Below are 26,197 nucleotides of genomic sequence, written 5' to 3' on the forward strand. Positions count from 1 at the left end.
CGTAATATTACGATTTTATTCTCATAATATTACGATTTTATTCTCATAAATTACGACTTTATTCTCGTAATGTTACGACTTTATTCTCGTAATGTTACGACTTTATTCTCGTAATGTTACGACTTTATTCTCGTAATGTTACAACTTTATTCTCATAATGTTACGATTTTATTCTCATAAATTCCGACTTTATTTTCGTTATATTACGACTTTATTCTCGTAATGTTACGACTTTATTCTCGTAATATTACGACTTTATTCTCGTAATGTTACGACTTTATTCTCGTAATGTTACGACTTTATTCTCATAAATTCCGACTTTATTTTCGTTATATTACGACTTTATTCTCGTAATGTTACGATTTTATTCTCATAATATTACGATTTTATTCTCATAAATTACGACTTTATTCTCGTAATGTTACGACTTTATTCTCGTAATGTTACGACTTTATTCTCGTAATGTTACGACTTTATTCTCGTAATGTTACAACTTTATTCTCATAATGTTACGATTTTATTCTCATAAATTCCGACTTTATTTTCGTTATATTACGACTTTATTCTCGTAATGTTACGACTTTATTCTCGTAATATTACGACTTTATTCTCGTAATGTTACGACTTTATTCTCGTAATGTTACGACTTTATTCTCATAAATTCCGACTTTATTTTCGTTATATTACGACTTTATTCTCGTAATGTTACGACTTTATTCTCGTAATATTACGACTTTATTCTCGTAATGTTACGACTTTATTCTCGTAATGTTACGACTTTATTCTCGTAATGTTACGACTTTATTCTCGTAATGTTACGACTTTATTCTCATAATGTTACGACTTTATTCTCGTAATGTTACAACTTTATTCTCGTAATGTTACAACTTTATTCTCATAATGTTACGATTTTATTCTCATAAATTACGACTTTATTTTCGTTATATTACGACTTTATTCTCGTAATGTTACGACTTTATTCTCGTAATGTTACAACTTTATTCTCATAATGTTACGATTTTATTCTCATAAATTACGACTTTATTTTCGTTATATTACGACTTTATTCTCGTAATGTTACGACTTTATTCTCGTAATGTTACGACTTTATTCTCGCAACATTATGACTTTATTCTCGTAATGCTACGACTTTATTCTCGTAATGTTACGACTTTATTCTATTACGACTTTATTCTCGCAACATTATGACTTTATTCTCGTAATGTTACGACTTTATTCTCATATTATGACTTTATTCTCATAATTTCCATTTTTTTTTGTCTTAGTTTGGCCCTAATACTCGTGTCGTACTTCTCTGCCCTGAGGGCGCGTAAAGTCTTGCATCTGTGCATCCAGGCTCAAAACTCTGCTGTCAGTCATCGACAGAAGTCCCACGCTCTTCTCACAGGTGGTAATTATAACTCATCTGAACAGAAACTGCACTCGGCAACTATCCCCTCCAGTTAAAGATAATGGCACACGCACCAACCCTCTTGCACATCCCTGCATCAGCAGCGCTGCCTCAGAAAGCTCAGCTGCCGCGTGAGAGCTGCTGTAGCAGGTGACTGCCCTTATTTGGTAGTGGCCCAGATCATGTGACCACAAGATGGTGGAAGCTGTGAGCTGTTTATAAGCTGAGCATCTCCATCGAGAGGCTGGAAGAGGGAAATCGAGCAGTGCATCCATGCTCTGAGACGTGGAGGACGGAGATTCCTGAGCCCCGGCAGTGGTGAGTTGACTTCTTTTAATTTGGCAGGGATAAAAAAAGGAGAAACAGGGATATTCTGTATTTTTTGCCCCTCAGAGGCAGCAGACAGGAAGAGAGAGAGAGGTGTGAGGGAGGGGCTGCTGTCATCAGCACTGTGGTCCTGTGCTGTGATGTGGAAGTAGAGGGGAAGTAGCTCAGCATCCTCCACGGACGATGCACATTACATGTTAATTTTCTCATCATTCTGCAACATAAATCAGAGTATCAGAGTGGTTATGCGTTTGCTTCTGTGTGCACATGTTTTAGACAAACTGACTCATCAGCAGGGGTTGGGGGGGTTGTCTCCACAGGGCAGGAATAAAACATTCAGCATTTTTCTCTTTCAGCTGCTGATGTAATATTTTCGCCGCTCCAAAGAAATTCTCCCGATGGGGAAGCAGGATCTTTCTCTTTTTGATCACGCGAGCACATCACGTGACTCGCTGTGAATTTGCATCCCTGTCCAATCTGTGCCCAAGCAAGCATGCAGTCATTTGATTTGAATCAGCGCAGGGCTGCGAGGAGGTGAACAAGCTTGTCATGACGTAACTGCCCCCCTCCCCTTACCCCTCCCTCCTCCTCCAATTTGAATAGATGGATTATTCACAAGGGGGAGATGACCCTTTAACCTCAATCTTACTCATTTCTCTTCTCCCACTTTCTCCCAAACCACTTCTCTTCGCTCCCCCTGCTCCGTGTTCATTATGGAAATCCATTTGACTTGATTAGTAAAAGACATGCTGGTGTTTAGGTCGGAGGAGGGGGAGGAAGAACGATTTTGTGTTTTATAGATAGGCTTTGTACTGACTTAATACTGGAGGATGTGGTTAAACTGGGATTTTTGAACTTGAACAGTTTAAAACCCAAAACAATGTGATACTGACTCCACTGTCCACACAGAAGACAACACTTCTGTCATTTCAGTATATTTGCAATAAGTTGTTGTATATATATATTAGTTTTTTTTTTAGTTTTAGTTTTATTTATTCGCACATATTAAAGGAATACAAAAAATAGTGACAATACAATAATTACTGCAGTGCAGGTGAGAAAAAAGAAACCCAAGGTGGGCTTATGAAAGATTCTCACCAGAGAGCACATGAAGAGAGAAGAAAAAAAAAGAAAAAAAAGAAAAATAATATATATATATATATATATATATATATATATATATATATATATATATATATATATATATATATATATATATATATATATATATATACAATATATATTATATATATAAATATGAATAAATAAATGAAATAAAATAAATTCAGCAAAACCAACTCCATCTTGACACCTCAGCCCTCAAATGTTGAAATTATACGTCATGAAGGCATATTTTCATGAAGGCGTACAGTATAGTATAGTATATAATAGTTCTCAACAGCAGTCAAGTCGTCACCATATTCTTAATTTATATGAATTATCCTTTCATATAAACACGTTTTTTCTCCAGGTAATATATATAAAAAAGAAAAAATCTCCCAATATATATAAAATATGTTATAATATACATGTATATTGAAATTAAAAACACCCACAATTGTGTGTTTTAACAGTGTGGCCAAGTAAGCTGAGCATTGTTAAACTGGGGGCAGTGTTAGTTTGTTTAAATGGCAGGATTGTTTTATTGTTTCTTGGTTCTTGGCCACAAGAATTGCCACCCAGGAGAAAAAGAAAAAAAAACACAACTCCAAATCTAATCAATCACTAACTAAACTTAAACTCCAACTGACTTCAATAATTAAACTGAATTAATTACCATCAATTCTGGCATTCAAGTGTTTCTCTATTGACAGGTGTTGCCTCACGCTCACCTCAGACCAAAAAGAAAAAATCTCCCAGACCCACACCTGGCCAGATAAACTACCTGGAATAGTCCATTGCACATTACAGTTTTTCACAATTGTTTAAACACATTTCCTGATGGACTACCTCACTTTCTCAAAACTCTAAACACAAATTACAAAACTCACACACAAAATGCAAAATCCTACACTTCTCTTGCAAAAGCACACTCTACCTTCAAAACAGTGTTAACTCTTCACTAAATGGTATTTCCTTCTCAAATGCCAAACACATACATCATTTGAGTAGACATTTCTAAGCACCCACTGAACACTCATGTGCAGAATGGAAGACACTATAGTATGAATGGAAAACACTATATGAATGTCCCAGTAGAATCATGCGTTTGTATGTTCAGTGTTTCACCTTCAGCTGTTGGATGTAATATATCACCATATAGTATTCTTATGTATAGGCTACTCAAATAGAAAACAACACACAATTCTTTACTGTAACAACAAATACGTAATATTTTACAGTATGAGTAGGAATGCTAGAAGAAGTGCAGTGTTGTAGGGTTAGGGTGGCGGTGATGGAGGACGCCGTGGTGATTGAGTCCAGTTTGCCAGTTTGAGCAACATTTATCTATCTTTCTTTCTTTCTTTCTTTCTTTCTTTCTTTCTTTCTTTCTTTCTTTCTTTCTTTCTTTCTTTCTTTCTTTCTTTCTTTCTTTCTTTCTTTCTTTCTTTCTTTCTTTCTTTCTTTCTTTCTTTCTTTCTTTCTTTCTTTCTTTCTTTCTTTCTTTCTTTCATTCATTCATTCATTCATTCATTCATTGATTCATTCCAAGTTGATGGAGCACACATTGTTATGTTCCCTCCACGTTGGCCAGGGACCTCTGTGATGGCACGCTGGCCAATGATATTCCTCCCTCGGCGCCTTCTTTTTACAAGGTTGAACCCGCTTCATCAATGAATATGAATTCAATGGCAAATTGCTGATTGCTGACAGCAAGAGAGGGAATTCAGGAAGGGTATTGGGAATTGTGTGTAGTGTTGTGAGAAATGTGTGGTATGGAATGGGAATTTGAGTCCAGAGCAGTAAATGTGCTTGGAGTTCAGCAGGATTGGCTCAGCCACCTGAAACATGAGTTTCAGGTTGTGCACATTGTGTCTGATCTTCCAATAAATGTGTTTAAACAATTGTGAAAAACTGTAAACCCAAAAATCAATTAACTATTCAAAATACACATCATGTTTAAAATTCATTAGATCCATTTAAATTCTTACTACAAAACACCTCTATCAAAAGACAATTATTTATTGAATTCTACAAAACCATAAAAATGAATAAATATCCAAAATAGCCCCCTAACACCCCTCTGATCCCACACAAATAATCCCATCTCCATCATGACGTCACATCCCCACATTTCAAATGTCCGCTCAGACTTTCAGTCACACAAGTTTGCAACATCACTCAAATGTTTGTAGCATTTATCAGCGGTGACGGGCCGCCGCACAATTACAAACAGCTTCTAAATCTTTGTATCTTTTTGAATACATTGGGTAATATCATGTATTTTTTTCAAAATGTATTCGTTTTATTAGGGCCCGAGCACTGACAGTGCCAAGGCCCTATTGTATCTAGGAATTTTTCACGATTTTCTCGTTTTTATTTTTCCCCCCTAAACGTGCCCCAAAAGTCACCAAATTTTGCTGATCTCATGATCAGTCCTTTTTGTATAACCCAGGCTAAAACACAGCTCTCTGCTCAGATTGACTTTTTTTTAGTCTGTTTTTATCCTTGACCACAATGTTTATCACTCAGTTAACTAAAAGAGAGACAAAATAATGCATTAAATACATTTTAAAGAACCGGAGCAATGGAAGATGGAGTGAAGCAAATGCTTAACTTTTATCTAAGGCCTTAGTTCACTTTAATTAGGGCCCGAGCACTTACAGTGGGAAGGCCCTATTGTATCTGTAGGTTTGGTTTTTTTTTCTCGTTTTTATTTTTCCGACGAAATGAGGGCCTTTTTGCCTAAACGTGCCCCAAAAGTCACCAAATTTTGCACGCAAGCCAGGCCTGGAGAAAAATTTTATATTTAATGGTTTGCATTAATGGGCGTGGCCTAATGGCTCAACAGCGCCCCCTAGAAAACTTTGTGCCTCAAGCCCCACAATACAGTTTGACGTACATGCACGAAAATCGCTACACACCTGTATCATGTCGCAACTTAAAGAAAAGTCTCTTGGCATCATGGCCGAAACCGAACAGGAAGTCGGCCATTTTGAATTAATCGTGTAATTTTGCCGCAATTTATGCCATTTCTTCGGCCGCTTCTTTGCCCGAACCGTAACGTGCACCCAGGTGTGTTATACATCAAAATGTGCGTCTCCATCCTGCGACGATGGGAATTACTTTTCTCAGTCAAAAGCATTACCGTGGCGACGATAGATGCCAAAAAGCACACCCACCCTTCATCTAATTGGTCCATATTTGATAGTTCCTACTTTCTGCCATAACTTTTGAATGGTTTGATAGAGATTCGTGGGTGGTGTCATCGGACTCGGTTTTGAGTCCGCTGCTTGCAGCTTTAATTGTATTTTTAATTGTAGAAACTGTTTTTTTTTTTAATTATTATTATGGGTGTGTAAAATGCATCTTATGCATCAAATACGATCCATCCGGGGTTACAATTAAGCCTTTTTCTTGTGTTTTATGTTTTAACATCATGCAGCTCTGCTCTTGCCAAGACATATCTGGATTACTTTAATTAAATTTCAGAAACTTAATGTGCACCGAGACCTTTTAATTAAGCAATTAAAGAAAAGGCTAGAATTTCACCTCCGAGGATCAGGGCTTCTGCTTGGCTGATGATGGACTTCTGGTGGCCTTTCAGCTGTATTTTAAAGCTGCTGCTGGCTGGAGTTGATCCACTTCTGACATTCGCGTCATGGCTTATTCACCTTATGTTTTATGTAAAAATTCAAACGGGGAACGCAACCAGAAGGACGCTTTGAAAGTGCAGTGTGCCAGGGTAATTCCCTGCTTTGCAGTTTTAAATAAAGCGGTTCGGATCTCCCCGTGCGTCTGCTTGATCGCTCCGACAGGTTTCCTGAGGTTCGACTTGTTTTTTGGAGGCGTCTCGCTCCCTGTGATTGCACACTTTCTGCCTCAGGCCTCGTCTAGGTGGGAAAGGCAGAGAGTATAGAGAACAAGTCTCTGTGAAATCTAGTGTTGAATGATGAAGGAAAAAAATGACTTTAAATCCTTAAGTGCCTCCCATTTAGAGCTCAAGTAGATGTGCTTATTTAATTGGAGTTTGTTTCAGTATTACCACACTCTTCCTCTAATAAGTCATTACTTGTGAAGAACTGATTATATCTCAGCGCAGGCCGTGTAAACTGTTGGCTCTCTATCACAATCATCTGGTAAATATGTGTAATTATCCTCTCACAGATCCTCCTGGGGATAGATATGGCATCAGAGGTTAAAATGAACTCAGAAGAGGGTGACAGGTGCCCAGGTGAGAGTGAATCAACTCTAAACATCGTAAAGAACATTGCTGCTCAAAACACATAACTGATTTCACGTTTCTTTCTGCTAGTTCCTCCTACCTCTTTATCTCTGGAAGGAGGTTCCACTAGGAAGAAAAAGCTCTCTGCCCCTAAAATCAGCTTGTCACTGGACCAGAGCGAGGATGACTTGTCGGAGACGCCAGACTATCTCAACAAGACCATCGACGACCTCGACACTCCAGAGGAGGGAGACGGCCTCTACAACACAGACAACGAGCTGGAAGGGGAAGGTACGGTGGCCGAGACCCGCCATTGCTGAAAATTAAAGAAACGCTGCAAATAAAATAAACGCTTTGCAAATAAAATAAACGCTGTAAATAAAAACAAATGCCGCTGCAAATAAAAGAAACGCTGCAAATATAAAGAAACGCCGCTGCAAATAAAAACAAAAACACGCACATAAAAAAGCCACAACGGATCTGAATTACTGGGGACTATTTTTGCTGATGCATCAGTGTTTTTTACGTGAGAGGAGAAGGAGAAGGCGAAGAGGACGTAAGTGAAAAGGAAGAAATAAGAAGAGCGAGGAATAACAAACACAACGAACGAGAAAATAAGTGAAAAGGTTAGTGTTCAACGTCGCTACGTGTAATTTTTAATGTGCAACACCGGTGCATCGGCAAAAACAGTCCCTGGTAATTCACTTCCGTTGTAACTTTTTTATATGCGTTATTTTTTATTTTATTGCAGCGGGGTTTCTTTATATTTGCAGCGTTTATTTTATTTGCAGCGGCGTTTGTTTTTGTTTGCAGCGTTTCTTTTATTTGCTAAGGGTTTATTTTATTTGCAGCGGCATTTGTTTTTATTTACAGCGTTTCTTTTATTTGCAGCAGCGTTTCTTTTTGTTTGCAGCGTTTCTTTTATTTGCTAAGGGTTTATTTTATTTGCAGCGGCGTTTGTTTCTGTTTGCAGCGTTACTTTTGTTTTCAGCAATGGCGGGTCTCGGCCATCATAGGAAGGTCTGTTAAATGTTTGAACCTTTGCTGCAGCCAACCCTCCGCTTTTATAAGTTCACACTCCTGTTTCAAGTGTCAGATTTCAGCAGTTTTATACACCATCCTTGGTTATAATTCTCCAAGTCAACATTTACTTGCATTTTAAAGTGTCTTTTAGGCAGAGGTGTCAAGTAACGAAGTACAAATACTTCGTTACCTTACTTAAGTAGAAATTTTGGTCCCTGGAGTAATTCTTTTTCAGACAACTTTTTACTTTTACTCCTTACATTTTCACGCAATTATCTGTACTTTTTACTCCTTACATTTTAAAAACAGCCTCGTTACTCTATTTCATTTTGGCCTTTAATAAAAAACTATCCAGTTAAATTGCTCCATCCGGATAGAGTGAATTTGGTTGTGGTTGTTTCAGATGTTCTTGTCCAGTTTTGTTCTTACATCCGTTCCCCTCAGATTCCTGCAACTAAACTTGGATGTACATTCCAATAAAGGTTAGGATAAATGATAACATGCCTCTGAAGTTTGACTTTTTGCACCATTACAATACTTATAGGCAACTAGTCATCATATCTCCTGCTCTCTGAAACACGTGTTAATGCTCAATAGTACACATATATGGTTCTTTAATATATTTGCATTATACTAAGATGCATTCATTTTCAATGGCTTTTGTCCTTAATGGCTTTTTCCCCCTTACATTACTTTTACTTTTATACTTTAAGTAGTTTTGAAACCAGTACTTTTATACTTTTAATTGAGTAAAAAACTTGAGATGATACTTCAACTTCTACAGGAGTATTTTTAAACTCTAGTATCTATACTTCTACCTGAGTAATGAATGTGAATACTTTTGACACCTCTGCTTTTAGGAAAGGGTACGTCGTGCATGGCGACTCACTGCCACGGCTCTGTCAGGGAAGTAAACAGGCGTTGAACTGAATTAAAGTTTGTTTTTTTTTGTTGTTTTTTTTATTATTATTATCAGAAGCTTTTGCATCTTGTCGCGGGACGAGTGATTCCTTGGATAAAACTGCATCGTACAACTCTGAGGAGAAGCGCCAGGATGGAGAGCTTTGGAGGACGGTGGTCATTGGGGAGCAGGAGCACCGCATCAACATGAAGATCATTGAACCTTACATGAAAGTGGTCTCACATGGAGGTAACAAACAAAGAGGCACTTTAATTGGAGCTCCCATAGCATTTGTGGTTGAAGACAATAATGCATATAATCTCCCGGAAATTAGATTGTCTGGAAAAATTTATTGCTTTGGTTGACCAGTATTGGTTAGTGCATACTAGCTCACCAAACCCATCCACTTCGCAAAAAGGCTGTCTCATTGGGATGGGGCAACACAGAAGCAACCATCAGCAGAACTGCTAAAAACTTCATAGATCAAAAGGTTTTAACGGCGAAACTGATGACTGTCATTCACAGGGGCTCCTTCCACCACTGCACGCCTTTTCTTTTGGATGCCTTTGGTTGATACTAATCTGGTTATCGCTCTTCCTGTCTCACATAAACCGTTTCTCTGACTGCTTATGTGCCTGATCGGTGTCAGTTTCTTCTGCATCCACTGGTACTGTCCATGTGAAATCAAGGCCGTGCATCTAGAGCAGGGGTCGGCAACCCGCGGCTCTAGAGCCGCATGCGGCTCTTTAGCGCCGCCCTAGTGGCTCCTGGAGCTTTTTACAAAATGTTTGATCTTTTTTTTCCTTTTTTTTTCTTTTTTCTTCTTTTTTTTCCTTTTTTTCTTTTTTCTTTTTTCTCTCATTTTTCTATTTTTTCCCTTTTTTTCCTTCTTTTTTTTCTTTTTCCTTTTTTAATCTCGACATTTCGACTTTTTTCTCGAAATTTTGACATTTTTCTCAACATTTCAACTTTTTTCTCAACATTTCAACTTTTTTCTCAAGATTGTACTTCAACATTAATCTCGACATTTCAACTTTTTCTCAGAATTTCAACTTTTTTCTCAACATTTCAACTTTTTTCTCAAGATTGTATTTCAACATTAATCTCGAGATTTTGACTTTTTTCTCAGAATTTAGACTTCTCAGAATTTCGACTTTTTTCTCAACATTTCGACTTTTTTCTCGAAGTGCAAAATGAAAAAAAAATCTTCCCCCAGTTATAACTAATATAGAAACATGCAGCATGTGTTGTCTTCATTCTAAGGCTTAGACAAGACTTTTCATTTTTTGCGGCTCCAGACATCTTTGTTTTTTGTTTTTGGTCCAATATGGCTCTTTCAACATTTTGGGTTGCCGACCCCTGATCTAGAGGAACCAGACTAAATCTATGACTTGAGGATGAAAAGAGTTAGGATGGCTGGCCAGGCCGTCGTAAATGTGCACTTTAGCCCTTTTATGTAAGCAATCGGATAGAAGGTTAAAATCTAACATTAGACACTGCACTTTGCAGCTGAAGGATTTTCACCTATTCGTTCTGGATGTGGAAATCACAGTGACATAGGAATAGGAAGAAAAGAATCTCAGAAATGAAGACAAATATCGTTCTAAACTTCAGCCGGCAGGATTGACACTAGACTCTGGTTGTCCACACTGAGTAATTCGCATGCTGACTGAACCGTGGCGATCACTTTGACACATTAGATGTTTTGCAGTAGCGCCGACTTCATGATGGCCAGTATGACTTTAAAAAAGAAAAAAGCAGTGAAAACGCAGACAATATGAAAAATGTCATATCTTCATATAACCCTCCTGCTCCTCCAGCAGCAATTTTATCAGTTTTCAGCAAGCCCAAGTACAGTATCTGATTACAAAAGGAAAAGCATGTCAAAGAGCCTTTTTTGTGTGCATCCTCTGCATCATGGGAGAGAAGCAGATATCACATCTCTTATGAAATGTATTGTTTTATCAGGGCAAAAGTGCAACCACAAATGAGGAAGTGCAGGCTGTAGATGAAGCCAGTTGACGAGTCCAGTTTTTGTCTGTTACACGTTAGAAAAACCAGGACTCAGAATGCACTTTGGTAAAGGTAACATGCTTAATGACCGCTTGCTTCTAAGATCTTAAACTGGCTCATTGCAAGTGTGCTATAATGCCATGTTTCCCAACCCTGCTCCTCAGGGGACCTTGTCTATGGGCTCAAATTAAAGCCAGAAATATTTTGTATCTGTAAATAAACTTTGTACTTGTAGAAATATTTTGTGCGTGTGCAAAAAATATTTGTACTTGCAAAAAATATTTGTACTTGTACTTTGTATATCCAATGTTGCACACAGACAAATTAATTCCACAGCTACAAAAATGTTTTAGACATGCACAAAATATTTCTACAAGTACAAATATTTTTTGCAAGTACAAATATTTTTTGCACAAGCACAAAATATTTCTACAAGTACAAATATTTTTTGCAAGTACAAATATTTTTTGCACACGCACAAAATATTTCTACAAGTACAAATATTTTTTGCACACGCACAAAATATTTCTAAAAGTACAAAGTTTATTTACAGATACCAAATATTTATGGCTTTAATTTGAGCCCATACTTGTCCTGCATGTTTTAGATGTAACGGATGGAAACTTCATGTTTCTATCCGAGACAAAAACATTCATGAGACCGGCAAAACACAAAAATGTTAAGTTTGATATCGTAGAAGCCACACATCTTGAGCTAAAACAGTTTAAGCTTTAGTATTTTTTGCTTGTAAAAATGGTTCAGATGTAAAAATGGCAGATCGCTCAAGTAAAGTTCCAAAGATCTGAAATCTGGGTCCACATACTGATTTACATTATACTGGTTTTGTGTCTCTCATGGTCATTGGGTAATGTTCTTGCTCACATTTACACTGACCCTATATCCTTTTAAAGAGGTCAATCTGTCTGTTTTGAACTTGAACTTCAGCATTTCCCAGTCTGCTCGCTGCTGTGGGCTAAAGTTAAACGCAGCTGTCCCATGCAGACGTCACAGAGAAGTCAATATCAGAGGCTCTGTCATCTCAAAATAAGGCATCTCTGTCTGATGAATAAAAGGAGAATTACATTAATTACATTGATCTGAAAAACAGTGACAGGAAATGGGACGAAGAGACAAGAGACTCGAGAGTGGCAGACTGCAGGAATGAAAAAAGGGAAAATAAAAAAAGGGCAGTCAAGTTTTCACCAACAAGGAGAACGATCGAGCTGGCTCTTACTATCTTATTTTGTCTGTGTGCATTTGTTTTTTCAAATCCAGGTTACTATGATGGGACGAATGCCATCATAGTGTTTGCTGCCTGTTTCCTGCCAGACAGTGGCAAGTTGTGGCAAGCGGAATACCTTGAAATAATGGACAACCTCTTCCTGTGAGTTCCCTTAAGTGACACACATCGTGCCTTTGAATCACCACTACTTGTCATTTGTTCAGTGTTTTCCGTGATACAATTTCACAGCAAGGAAAAGCAAGTATAACAAAACTGTTTCTCAGATATTTTCATCAAAAAATTGGGATTTCATGGTAAAGCTACAGTAAAGTCGTTTATCTTGGATAAACTGTAACTACACCCAATATACAAAAGTAAATCTAGTCTTTTCAACAAATCTAAAAGGTTCACACGACAAGGGTAAATGGTTTTATGTGAGAAGTGGCATTATACATGTCTAAAAGCATTGTCACCAGTAGTGAGAAGTCAAAATGTGCTCATGTAGCTGTCTGGAGGTGAGGGTGTTGGTGCAACTCTGTCCAGAAGGCTGGAAGTGCAGCCAAGAGCTTCAGCTTAGAAATCATGTGTTGTTGAGATGCAGGATAAGTTGCAGTGGATCAGAATCACCAAAATTGCATTATTTATCCTCCAGGAAACTTGAGATTGTGCTTGCTAATACTCCAGGGCGAAATATGTAAGATGAAAGTTGAAAGGTCTAGATCAGGGGCGTCAAATGTGCGGCCCGCGGGCTGCATGCGGCCCGCGAGAAGTTTCCAACGCAAAAAAACAAAATGTTAATTTACTAAAAAGGAAGGCATAAATAATTGCCATGAATCGCAGCATATCCGATAATATATTTCTTCTACAAATCCATCGTTATTCCACAAATAGAGCAGTTTTCGACATTTTTTTTGTTTTCTAGAATGCATTTGCTGATTTTATTTCTTTGTAGACGGTCGTTTATTTTTATTAACTGATTACTATTATATATTTTTGCAGGAAAAATATCACTGCTAAAAAAGATGATAGAAGATATTTATTCTGAGAATTTCAGTTTTGAATACGAGGATAGTGACAAAGTAAAACAGTTAAAAGAGAAGTGCTGACTTTTTCGGCACACTGGCGTAAATATCCACGCCAATTTTTAAAAATAAATACACTTAATTGTACTGGAAAAATCTCAAAATCACAAAGAAACACTCTTGGATGTAATAAGAAAGATTTTGCTTTTAATTAAATTTCCTATAAAAAAGCAAAATATAAAAAAACATACTTGTTTCTGTTTATCTTTGTAAAATGATATTAAAAGTATCTTACATAATTTGAAAAAAAAAACGAGAAATTTCAAGAAAAGATCCTGAAGAAATATATTTTACATAATTAGAGTGTAAACAAAGTGCATATTTCCTTTAAAATTAACTAAACTGATATTGGATTAGATAACAATAGTAAAAAGAAAAGAATTAGAGAAAACATTTTCCGCACTGTTTTTGTTATTTTGAACGTGCGGCCCGCAAGAAAAAAATTGGTCAAATCCGGCCCGCCAAGCAAAACGAGTTTGACACCCCTGGTCTAGATATTGGTACAAACTGAAGAATGAATCGCAGTTGTGAAACTCCACTCAGCTCGACAACTCACTCGATGAAACTGAAGGATTCTCATCAATCAAGGGATGTAAAGGTCTGCTCTTTGCCCCTCACATCAGCCACAGCTGAGTGATGTTGTGTCAACCTACGCAAAACATCCAGCTCGACTGTGCTCTCTCCCAGTCAGTGGTGGTTTCTCACATGGTACATCAAAATCCATGTGATAAAATCTGTTACTGTAACGCCATTAGAGAGAATCTTTTTTTAGCGAGTCAAGGATATTGTACTGTTGTTGAAATCAGCCCACGGCGCTACCGCAAAAGTAAATGTTACGGTGGCCGAGACACGCCATTGCTGAAAATAAAAGTAACGCTGCAAACAGAAACAAACGCTGCTGCAAATAAAATAAACGCTGCAAACAAATAGAAACGCCGCTGCAAATAAAAGAAACGCTGAAAATATAAAGAAACCCCGCTGCAAATAAAATAAAAAACGACGCAAATAAAAAAGCCACAACAGAAGTGAATTACCGGGGACTGTTTTTGCCGATGCACCGGTGGTTTTATGTGAGAGGACACCAGCTGGGTTGCCACCTTTCAGAAATAGAAATAAAGGACGCCCCAATTTCAGCAGCGCACGAGCCAAAAAAAAAAGCCCCAAAACTTCTAAACTGCATAAAAATGTGTTTATTTTATATGAAAAAACGTGTTCTTTAATAGCATTGAACTTGCATGACTGTACAGACAGCCAACTATATAGCAGCTGAAATATCCTCCTATGCTCTGTATGTCCACATCAGCCAAGGTGTAGAATATTGCTTCAGGTGAAGAATATGGTGTAAAAGTTAATTTATTTCAATAATTCAACTAGAATATGGTGTAAAAGTTAATCTATTTCAATAATTCAACTAGAATTTGGTGTAAAAGTTAATCTATTTCAATAATTCAACTAGAATTTGGTGTAAAAGTTAATTTATTTCAATAATTCAACTAGAATTTGGTGTAAAAGTTAATTTATTTCAATAATTCAACTAGAATTTGGTGTAAAAGTTAATTTATTTCAATAATTCAACTAGAATTTGGTGTAAAAGTTAATCTATTTCAATAATTCAACTAGAATTTGGTGTAAAAGTTAATTTATTTCAATAATTCAACTAGAATTTGCTGTAAAAGTTAATTTATTTCAATAATTCAACTAGAATTTGGTGTAAAAGTTAATCTATTTCTATAATTCAACTATAATTTGGTGTAAAAGTTAATTTATTTCAATAATTCAACTTAAAAGGTGAAACTAATATATTACCTAGTCTTATTACATGCAAAGCATGATATGTTGAACCTTTATTTGTCATAATTTTGATGATGGAATTGATCAATTGAATTGATTATTGATAAATTTAGTGTTGATGTGTGTGTGACAGACGTGTGTATGGGGCGTTAATGAAAATACGGGACAAATCGCGTCCCGTATTAGTTCAATACGGGACGCAACATTTTTTTCTCAAATAAAGGACAATTCCGTATTTTACTGGACGGGTGGCAACCCTAGACACCAGTGTTGTTGTTTTTGTTGTTTTTATCATTAATAATAATGCCAAGAATAATCTATACCGTGGGTAACAATAGTTATTTGGATGAATGTGAAGTTGAAGGTGTGTGTGTGGTGATCAGGGACTTCTCCTCTCACGTACTGTAAAAAAACACCGGTCCATCAGCAAAAATAGTCCCCGGTAATTCACTTCCTTTGTGGCTTTTTTATTTGCGTTGTTTTTTTAAATTTGCAGCGGTGTTTCTTTATATTTGCAGCGTTTATTTTATTTGCAGCGGCGTTTATTAGGGCCCGAGCACCTTCAGTGCGAAGGCCCTATTGTATCTGTAGGAATTTTTTTTCTTTCTTTCTTTCTTTCTTTCTTTCTTTTTTCTTCTGACGAAAGGAGGGCCTTTTTGCCCCCCTAAATGTGCCCAAAAAGTCACCAAATTTGGCATGCAAGCCAGGCCTGGCGAAAAATTTGATATTTAATGGTTTACATTAATAGGCGTGGCAAAATGGCTCAACAGTGCCCCCTTGAAAACTTTGTGCCTCAAGCCCCACGATACGGTTTGACGTACATGCACGAAAATCGGTACACACCTGTATCATGGCACAACTGAAAGAAAAGTCTCTTGGCGTCATGCCCTAAACCGAACAGGAAGTCGGCCATTTTGAATTAGTCGTGTCATTTTGGCGAAATTTATGCCATTCCTTCAAAAGTTAATTCAGCCCGAACCGTAACGTGCTCCCAAGTGTGTTATACATCAAAATGTGCGTCTCCATCCTGCGACAACACGCATTACTTTTCTCTTTCAAAAGCGTTACCGTGGCGGCGCTAGACGCCAAAAAGCGCGCCCACCCTTCATCTGATTGGTTCGACAGAAAAAACTTTGTGCCTCAAGCCCCACAATACGGTTTGACGTACATGCACGAAAATCGCTACACACCTGTATCATGTCACAACTTAAAGAAAAGTCTCTTGGAGCCATGGCCGAAACCGAACAGGAAGTCACCCATTTTGAATAAATTGTGTCATTTTGGCGAAATTTATGCCATTCCTTCGGAAGTTAATTCAGCCCGAACCGTAACGTGCACCCAGGTGTGTTATACATCAAAATGTGCGTCTACATCCTGCGACACCACGCATTACTTTTCTCTTTCAAAAGTGTTACCGTGGCGACGCTAGATGCCAAAAGGCGCGCCCCCCCTTCATGTGATTGGTCCATATTTGATAGTTCTCCAAAAGTCACCAAATTTTGCATGCAAGCCAGACTTGGCGATAAATTTGATATTTCATGGTTTGCATTAATGGGCGTGGCCTAACGGCTCAACAGCGCCCCCTAGAATACTTTTATCTGCCATAACTTTTGAATGGTTTGACATAGAGAGTTGTGGGTGGTGTCATGGGACTCTGTAATGAGTCCTTAAGCTTTGTTGGCCTTAATTAGCCCCGCCCCTTCTTCTGATTGGTTGTCCTGATTTTCTGCTATAACATTGGAATGGTTTGACATAGAGAGTCGTGGGTGGTGTCATCAGATTCTGTATGGAGTCCTTGACCTTCATTGGCCAGAATTAGCCCCGCCTCTTCTTCTGATTGGTTGTCCCTTTTTTCTGCTATAACTTTTTAATGGTTTGACATAGGAAGTCGTGGGTGGTGTCATGGGACATTGTACTGAGTTCTTAAGCTTCGTTGGCCTTAATTAGCCCCGCCCCTTCTTCTGATTGGTTGTCCCGATTTTCTGCTATAACTTTGGAATGGTGGGTGGGGTCATCAGATTCTGTATGGAGTCCTTGACCTTCATTGGCCTGAATTAGCTCCGCCCCTTCTTCTGATTGGTTGTCCCTTTTTTCTGCTATAACTTTTGAATGGTTTGACATAGGAAGTCGTGGGTGGTGTTTCTGATATGCTTATGGGGGGCGGTGGCCGTGAGTGCGAGGGCCCGTTCATCGCTGCTTGCAGCTTTAATTTTACTTGCAGCGCCGTTTCTTTTTATTTGCAGCGTTTATTTAATTTGCAGCGGTGTTTGTTTCTGTTTGCAGCGTTACTTTTATTTTCAGCAATGGCGGGTCTCGGCCACCGTAAAATGTCTCTAAAAGTGACAGAAACAAAGCTACAAAGTTGCCTTTCATGCCTGTACAGTGTGGTTGAGATCCCAAAGGCTGTTGTGGGGACAGATGTTGAGTAAGCTGCCATGTCCGAGAGTTTTGGACAGAAATGAGAGAAGGTAAACCGTAGCGTCTGCAGTTTCTGATGCCAGATGGCTTAAGGTCTGATTCGTGAGAGGGAGGCGTAACTGCAGCTGCTTGATGGATACAATGCAGTTTTGTCAGCGGGACATGATGGCCACAGCCAGGAAACCAAACGGATCAGCTGTGTTGGACCGTGAGCCGGAGAATGGCATGTCGTCAGGAGGAAAGTAGATTCAGACTGAGACCAAAGTCAGTGAAGTTTTAAGGAGTTGTTGAGGAAACTAGCAGAAGATGTGTTCAACTTTATTTTCAAAGGGAGGCGACAAAGTTCCCTGCTGACTGAAAGGACAAAGAGGAGCTGTGTGGATGAGTGAGGGGAGAAATACAAGAGAGATAACGTGTTTTGAATCATCAGGGAATTGGATTTTAGAAAAGGTAACTGATGAAAAGAAGGAAATGAGAAAATTCAAAAGGGCTCTCCAATAAAGGAGCAACACTTGTAAAGTTTTATCATAGCTGACATCAAAGTAAAAGCATTTCAAACATGTTCTTGGCTAAGTTTTTTTTTTTTTTTTTTTTTTTACATTTTTCAAATTCACAGTAAAACTTGATTACTATTTCCTCATATCTTTTACTTTCAAGTACAAGACACACGTTGCCTCTCTATTTCACAATTTTGACGGATAAAATGAACATAAATAATTGCATTTCTGACTGGAATGCATTATAGTCATTGAAAAGAGCGGCTATTGAAGAGATTTAAACAGAAGTGGGATTTAAATGGGAGTAGCTGCAGACGTTCTTAGAAAAGCAGTGTAATGAGTTCAGGGATCTGCGCTTTGTTTTTCTTTTTCTTTTGGAGAATCAAAGTTGCATTTTACAAGAACTATGAAGAGGGATTACTATTAAATTACTACAATCAGACGTTCATGTTTCCCAGAGCAAATGTGAAACAGTCCAATGCTACGCTGTAATTTGCACACAGTAATGCAAATAAGCATTTTTGGAGCCAAAACCGCAGGATTAGATGACTGAGCATTTTCTTTTTTCCCATTTTCACTAGCATAGTGGGGCAGTAGATATTACCCGATAGTTTTCTTTATCAACAAAATGATCAGTAAGCCCCTCAAACCACTACTCAACGTTGGCATGTACATTGGTTCGCCACAATGAGGTCCAGTTATCTTTTTGTTGAAATATTGGAGAGTTGAAATTTAACTTTGACAGAGATACTGTATATTGCAGAGGTTTCAAAAGTATTCACATTCATTACTCAGGTAGAAGTATAGATGCTAGAGTTTAAAAATACTCCTGTAGAAGTTGAAGTATCAACTCAAGTTTCTTACTCAAGTAAAAGTGTAAAAGTACTGGTTTCAAAACTACTTAAAGTATAAAAGTAAAAGTAATGTAAGGGGGGGAAAGCCACTAAGGACAAAAGCCATTGAAAATGAATGCATCTTAGTATAATGCAAATATATTAAAGAACCATATATGTGTACTATTGAGCATTAACATGTGTTTCAGAGAGCAGGAGATATGATGACTAGTTGCCTATAAGTATTGTAATGGTGCAAAAAGTCAAACTTCAGAGGCATGTTATCATTTATCCTAACCTTTATTGGAATGTACATCCAAGTTTAGTTGCAGGAATCTGAGGGAACGGATGTAAGAACAAAACTGGACAAGAACATCTGAAACAACCACAACCACATTCACTCTATCCGGATGGAGCAATTTAACTGGATAGTTTTTTGTTTAAAGGCCAAAATGAAATAGAGTAACAAGGCTGTTTTTAAAATGTAAGGAGTAAAAAGTAGAAGTATTTGTACTTTGTTACTTGACACCTCTGGTATATTGTGAATCGTGCTCAAATCATAGAAGAGTTTGGGTATATTATTCTGGAGGAAGCAATGTTATTTCCTTCCCTGAAGATGCCAGTTTCAGAGGTTTTTATGTATTTTAGTCATATATATATATATATATATATATATATATATATATATATATATATATATATATATATATATATATATATATGTGTGTGTGTGTGATCTTGTGGACATAAATCTGTTTAAGGGACATGCTTCCCTTAAGGGTTACAAAAAAGTAACTGAATTTTAGCATGAAGATGAGTCAGTGTCAATGTGTGTGTGCTATTTTGTGATCATCTTCAGCTATGTGGTCAGCACGCTGGAGTTGATGGTGGCAGAAAACTATATCATCGTGTACCTGAGCGGAGCCACGCCCCACACAAGAATGCCCAGCTTCAGCTGGCTGAAGAAGTGCTATCTGATGATTGACAGAAGGTGCGTCCTGTTGATCTTCCATCTACTACTGCAGACACTAAAAGTACTCACATTTTTTGGCGAGATGGTAGCGCTGGGGGAAGGAAAGTGAAAATGAGCACAGCGTGCATCTGACACGTGACCCATTGTGTTGTGTTCAGGCTCAAGAAGAATTTGAAGTCCTTCATCATTCTTCATCCATCATGGTTAATCAGGACCATCATAGCGATTACCAAGCCGTTCATCAGGTAAAAAATGGATAAGTGCATCACTTCTTTATTTAAAGGGGACCTATTATGGCATTTAATACCTATTTTAAACAGGCCTTGAATGTCTTAAAAACAAGCTTTTGATTGTTTTTGCTAAATAAATTAGAAATTCAGCCTCTGAGCCATGTGTTTATCTTCCCATTCTCTAACCTCATTATCTATGCAGGATTCTGAGTGGGCGGGGCTATGATAATGAGGCACTGTGCTGATTGGCTGCCTGAATGACGCGATACACCGCTACGAAAAAATGGCGGAAGCTCCGGCCGGCGAAGTTAGTTGTGGGTAGGGATGGGAATCGAGAACCGGTTCTTGTTGAGAACCGGTTCCCAGTGTTTCAATTCCTTGGAATCGTTTGCCTTTTTCGCAAACGATTCCCTTATCGATTCCAGTGGGCGCGAATGACGTCACCAAGCACGTTGCGCAATGTGCGCATTCGCGCCCAGCAGGAAAACACGGAGACGAAGCGTCATAAACGCTCGAAAGTTTGGTTACATTTTACCAAAAAGGATGAAAACAAGGCGACAATACTTGCAATGTGGACATTTCAACAAAGGGGGGAAACTGTTAGGACTCGGCTGGCTGATGCGCTGGGAGCGCGGAGTCAGCCGGCGTGTGGTAAGGCTGATTTATAGTTCCGTGTTACACCGACGCAGAACCTACGGCGTAGGGTACGCGGTGACACGCACCGTACGGCGTACCCTACGCCGTAGGCTCTGCGTCGATTTAACGCGGAACCAAAATTCATGCTTTAGAAGAGCTGCGCTCCGGCGGACAGCGAAGCTCCTGACACAGCTGCAGCTCGTCAGCTCATCTATGGAGAAGTTAAAGAGCATCTACCACTAGATGCTCCTTTAATCAAGGCAGGGAAGACTATGACCCAGGCCAGAATAGATGAATGTCACCAGCAGTGACTAAGTTTGTGGTGTTGAACATGTTACTGGACATTCTTGTGTAATTGCCACAAAATAATTTGTTGTATTTAGTTAATTTCTACAGAAGAATATTTATTGTATTATTATTATTTTATATTAAATACATATTTTATATTAAATACATATTTTATATTACAAATAATTGTTTGGGGACCCCCTGGCACCATGGAGGAGCCCAAGGCTGGGGGCGTCTTAAGACCTCACTTATATTTTTTTCTTCAAAGATATAAAACAAAGTTGATACTAAAATTGTTTGTTCTCCTTTTTTCCAAATGAGAATCGATAAGAGAATCGAATCGTTAAGCAGAATCGAAAATGGAATCGGAATCGGAAAAATCTTATCAATTCCCATCCCTACTTGTGGGTGTGGTTTCACGCATCGGAGGCCAACCTATGTAAATCGCATTTTCGTTACGTCATGACGGGAGCAGAATCTTATTGGCTCGTAGATCCACATCACACTGGAGCGCTCATCCGGGCAGCTGTACAGACACTGCAGAATTTGGTTGCTTTCCTCCTTCTCTGAGTTGGCAGGCTGAGGGGAGACCACTTTATATATGTTAAAGCAAGAGAAAACCTGTTTTTCATAATAGGTCCCCTTTAACACACCAGAAAAGAGAGACAGAGGGAGAGGACTGTTTGATTACTGTGAGAGCTAAAAAAAAATACCGTATTTTCTGGACTATAAGCCGCACCTGTATATAAGCTGCATCCACTCTATTTTTAAAAAAACAATAAAAAAAAGATATACAAGCCGCACCTGTATATAAGCCGCATCCGCTCTATTTAAAAAAAAAAAGATATGCAAGCCGCAGATATTTATGTTGTTAGATTAGATATTTACTACATGTACAGAAGGATTTTGAACTGTAAATGATGTACATGTTTGTACCTAAATAGATCCTTTCCTAACAGTGTCTTTTAACACGGCAGCAATTTTGCTGATTAAAACGGGACAGAACCAAGAGAAAATAACCTGTATTTATTTATCTATTTATCTGTTTGAAATCTGCTTCTACTTCTATCTGCTAAAGAAGAAGTAGCGTATTCTTCTTTGCATTTATTTCTTAGTTTTCATTCTAATTCCGGTTAGCACTCCCCCTAGCGGTGGAAGAAAAATCCACAGAATAGCCGCACCTTTGTATAAGCCGCATGGTTCAAAACCTATGAAAAAAGTAGCGGCTTATAGTCCAGAAAATACAGTAATCGTAATTTCCCAACCAGTACCTCTCATATCTGTGATTTTTCATTTTAAGTGAATACTGATTGAATAAAAATTATCACAAAATCCACTCATGCAAGCACCGACATCTACATATGTATGTTGGGCATTTCACCTTTGTAAATGCTTTTTTTTTCTTCTCCTCTCCAGTACCAAGTTTAGCAGTAAGATCAAATATGTGAAGAGTTTGGACTGTCTGGAGCAACTCATCCCAATGGATTTTGTTAAGATCCCAGATTGCATCATTGAGTGAGTCCCTGAACTCGACACCAGCCTCACCTCTTCCAGGCTCGTCTTAATTACTTAATCCTTGCCGTTTTGAACTCTCACCTCCAGAGTCGACCAGGAGCTGACAGCAGCAGCGGAGACCCCATAGTAAGCATCAACTCTCTATTCTCTCATTACCTCGTCTGGGGAGGCACCGGCTCCTGCCTCGGTCTTATCAGATTGCTCACTTTTAGATCAGACCTTGGATGTGGACCAAATGGACTTTGGCTATTATTCCAATCACAGTGGCGAGACGGGGCAAAAAAAAAAGGCTAAATACATTGCTTTCATCTCATTTATCATTATTTTAAAATAAATGAGGCTGTCCTTATTGGATAGTGATCTATGACACTGGTAATAAATGTAGAGGAGATCTGTAGACACACCAATCACTGGCTGGAAAATTGTGCTTTGACTCATACATCGCATTTGTGCCTCCGAACTCACCGCATGGAAGCGTAATAATAAATCCTCCTAACAACCTCTCCTAGGGCTGGGCCATATATCGAGATTTTAATATATATCGATATGTTTTCAAACGCGATATGGTACGAGACAATATTGTTTATATCGATTATTAAAAAAATAAAAAATAAAAAAATTATGATTTTGATATAGCTTATTTTGTGACAAATTGACTTGAATGTTTTATTTGAGATTTGCACAAATGTTTTGTTATTTGCACAACTGTCAACCTCAGTGGAAAAGTCTGCCTGTTACTGTCTACATTGTATTAATTGCACAGTGTATTTTAATTTAAAGGAGCTGTATGTAAGAGCAATAATAAAACGAATCATAAAATGACCCCGATATGTCAACAGACATTTAAAAATCATGTTCATTTCAAATACTTATGTCACTGACAACAGCACTCAAGCCAGGATATTCCAGTTTAAAAAGAGGAGTTGCAGCCCTCAACTGATGTTTATGTTGTCATTTTTTGTTTTGGCCTGAAGCTCCACCCTCCACCTATCTCCCAATCACCAAGTCAGTATTGTTTGTGAAGCTCCACCCTCCACCTATCTTCCAATCACCAAGTCAGTATTGTTTCTGAAGCTCCACCCTCCACCTATCTTCCAATCACCAAGTCAGTATTGTTTCTGAAGCTCCACCCTCCACCTATCTCCCAATCACCAAGTCAGTATTGTTTCGGCATCCGGGTTGCCAGCTCGGCTCTAATTATCGCAGCCATGGCAGCCTACGTTCCTGCTGCATTCTGCAGCCTACCTGGCAACCTCTGGTCGGGGGGAGGAGGGGGAGGGTACACACCGCTCAACAATATTTTGAAAGTGACTGCAGTACCAGTTTTGGCCATTTCTTACAGACGGCTCCTTTAATTGTTATGCAGGAAAGGGATATTTGTTTTATTTTATTCAAGAAGCATTTTTATTCTATATATACAAGCAGTTTATTTTTATTTCATTTGTTTTATACATTTTGATATTGTGCAGACCTCTGTTAATAAAGGTACCTGTGTGACATTATTTGGCACTAGGCTTTGTATTAAAACTCACTGTTTTTTTAAGGGTTTGCCTCAGAAAAAAATGAAGCTAACAGAGATGCTATGCTATAATGCTTTGGGGGAAACCCCAATTATGGCACAGAAAAAATATCGATATATATCGAGTATCGCCATTCAGCTAGAAATTATCGAGATATGACTTTTGGTCCATATCGCCCAGCCCTAACCTCTCCATTTGTTTCTTCCCTTCAAAAACGAAAAGTCTTCTGCAGCAGTTGACCAACCCAATGGGTGCAAGCACCCCAAAGAACCCGTAAGTCATCAAAGGTGTTCAAAGTTCACACATGCAGTCTTTCACCTGTACATAAATGCACCAGTCCTTAACGTCTTCCCTCTGTGCTTTTCATCCTTGCAACAGAGAAGATGACGCGGGTTCCAGTGGCTTGTAAACCCAAACATGGATGGATGGGACCCCCTTCTCCACTTTCAAGAGTCACTATTGTAACTAATGCTGGAGCTACAGAGTTGACCTCTGCTGTGTGTGTCTGTGTGTCTGTGTGTGTGTCTGTGTGTGTGTGTGCGTGTGTGTGTGTTTGTGTCAGACACAAGGGTTTAATAAGAACACGACTTTCAGTAGCACATGTTAACAGTCAGGTCCGTGTAATTGCTGCCGCAGCGTCCGGCGCGTTGCAACCCTCGCAGTCCTGATAACTGTAGCAGTCAGAAGTGATTGTTACCAGCGTCAGCAGAGTAACATCACTGTTCACTTCAGAGTAGAAGATGCAATTACTCACCAGACGGCGCACCGCACAAAACCTGCCGTAGAGACGATAGTGAAGACGTGTGCATGAAAAGCTGCGGAGCAATAGTATCACCTCACCTGATATTTCTGATAGTCAACTTGCGTTCCAGCTGTTTTGTACAAAAGATATGACTCATGTTTCCATGAAAATACTCTATGTTGTTCTAAAACTGTAAAATAAACTATGAAATATTCAATTTATGTGTGTGTGTGTGTGTGTGTGTGTGTGTGTGTGTGTGTGTGGAAACTTAAAGGGGACCTATTATGGCATCTAATACCTATTTTAAACAGGCCTTGAATATCTTAAAAACAAGCTTTTGATTGTTTTTGCTAAATAAATTAGAAATTCTGCCTCTGAGCCATGTCTTTATCTTCCCATTCTCTAACCTCATTATCTATGCAGGATTCTGAGTGGGCGGGGCTATGATAATGAGGCTCTGTGCTGATTGGCTGCCTGAATGACGTGATACACCGCTACGAAAAAATGGCGGAAGCTCCGGCCGGCGGATTTAGTTGTGGCCGTGGTTTCACACATCGGAGGCCAACCGATGCAAATTGCATTTTGTTTATGTAACGAAAGGGAGCAGAATCTGAACGGCTCGTAGAAGCCACATCACACTGGACGGCTCATCCGGGCGGCTGTATATGGAGCCAAATCAAGGCCAAAAGTTTTGCTAATTTGAAAATAAAATTTGAACCTGAAAATTATTTTTTACAGTTTCAATTTTATTTTTTTCAGTATCAGATCTTTTTTTCAGTTTCAAATCTTTTTATTTCAGTTTCAAATCTTTTTTTCAGTTTCAAATCTTTTTATTTCAGTTTCACGTCTTTTTTTTTCAGTTTCACATCTTTTTTTGTTCAGTTTCACATCTTTTTTTTTCAGTTTCAATTTTTTTTTTCAGGTTCAGACTTTTGGCCCCGATCTGGCGTGGGGGGCGTGGCATCAACTGAGAGGGGCGTGGCATCATGAGTGACAGCATAACAGAGAAGGCGGGGGACGTTCCTCAGTCATGTTTCCTTCAGGAAACGTAGGTTGCAGAAGTTATCAGTAGAAGTATGATTCAACACTGTATATACACTATATTCACGTGATTGGCAGTGGAAAAACGGATACTAGTGACACATTTCTGTTTAAAAAGCTGTTACTTGGCACCAATCGCAGTATAAAAGCAATAAACTATGCCAGACTGTACAGTTCAACAGCCACACTTTAAAGTTTGACATTTCCCACTTCCACATACTACCAAGTACGGTCTAAAACAGCTTTTTAAACAGAAATGTGTCACTAATATCAGTTTTTTCCACTGCCAATCGCGTGAATATGGTGTATAGTGTTGAATCATACTTCTACTGATAACTTCTACTGATAACTTCTGCAACCTACGATTCCTGAAGGCAACATGACTGAGGAACGTCCCCCGCCTTCTCT

General features: G+C 38.5%; 1 protein-coding gene across 2 annotated transcripts; it reads left to right on the forward strand.

Annotated features, from left to right (window-relative positions):
* Window positions 1–1,602: 1,602 nt before the first annotated feature.
* prune2 (prune homolog 2 with BCH domain) lies at window positions 1,603–25,066 on the forward strand. Of its 2 annotated transcripts, none has more exons than XM_061733284.1 (11): window positions 1,603–1,729; window positions 7,007–7,073; window positions 7,155–7,355; window positions 9,064–9,237; window positions 12,277–12,385; window positions 19,704–19,835; window positions 19,976–20,062; window positions 22,388–22,486; window positions 22,574–22,612; window positions 24,229–24,279; window positions 24,385–25,066. In XM_061733284.1, exons 2-11 carry the CDS (start codon window positions 7,025–7,027, stop codon window positions 24,413–24,415), a joined length of 972 nt encoding a protein of 323 aa, XP_061589268.1. In that variant the 5' UTR covers window positions 1,603–1,729; window positions 7,007–7,024; the 3' UTR covers window positions 24,416–25,066. The 2 variants fall into 2 exon arrangements, with proteins under 2 accessions (XP_061589268.1, XP_061589269.1); XM_061733285.1 differs by having other exon boundaries at window positions 9,067–9,237.
* The last annotated feature ends 1,131 nt before the right edge of the window (window positions 25,067–26,197 follow it).

This window comes from Cololabis saira, chromosome 11 (genome assembly GCF_033807715.1).
Source record: "Cololabis saira isolate AMF1-May2022 chromosome 11, fColSai1.1, whole genome shotgun sequence".
Lineage (NCBI taxonomy): Eukaryota > Metazoa > Chordata > Actinopteri > Beloniformes > Belonidae > Cololabis > Cololabis saira.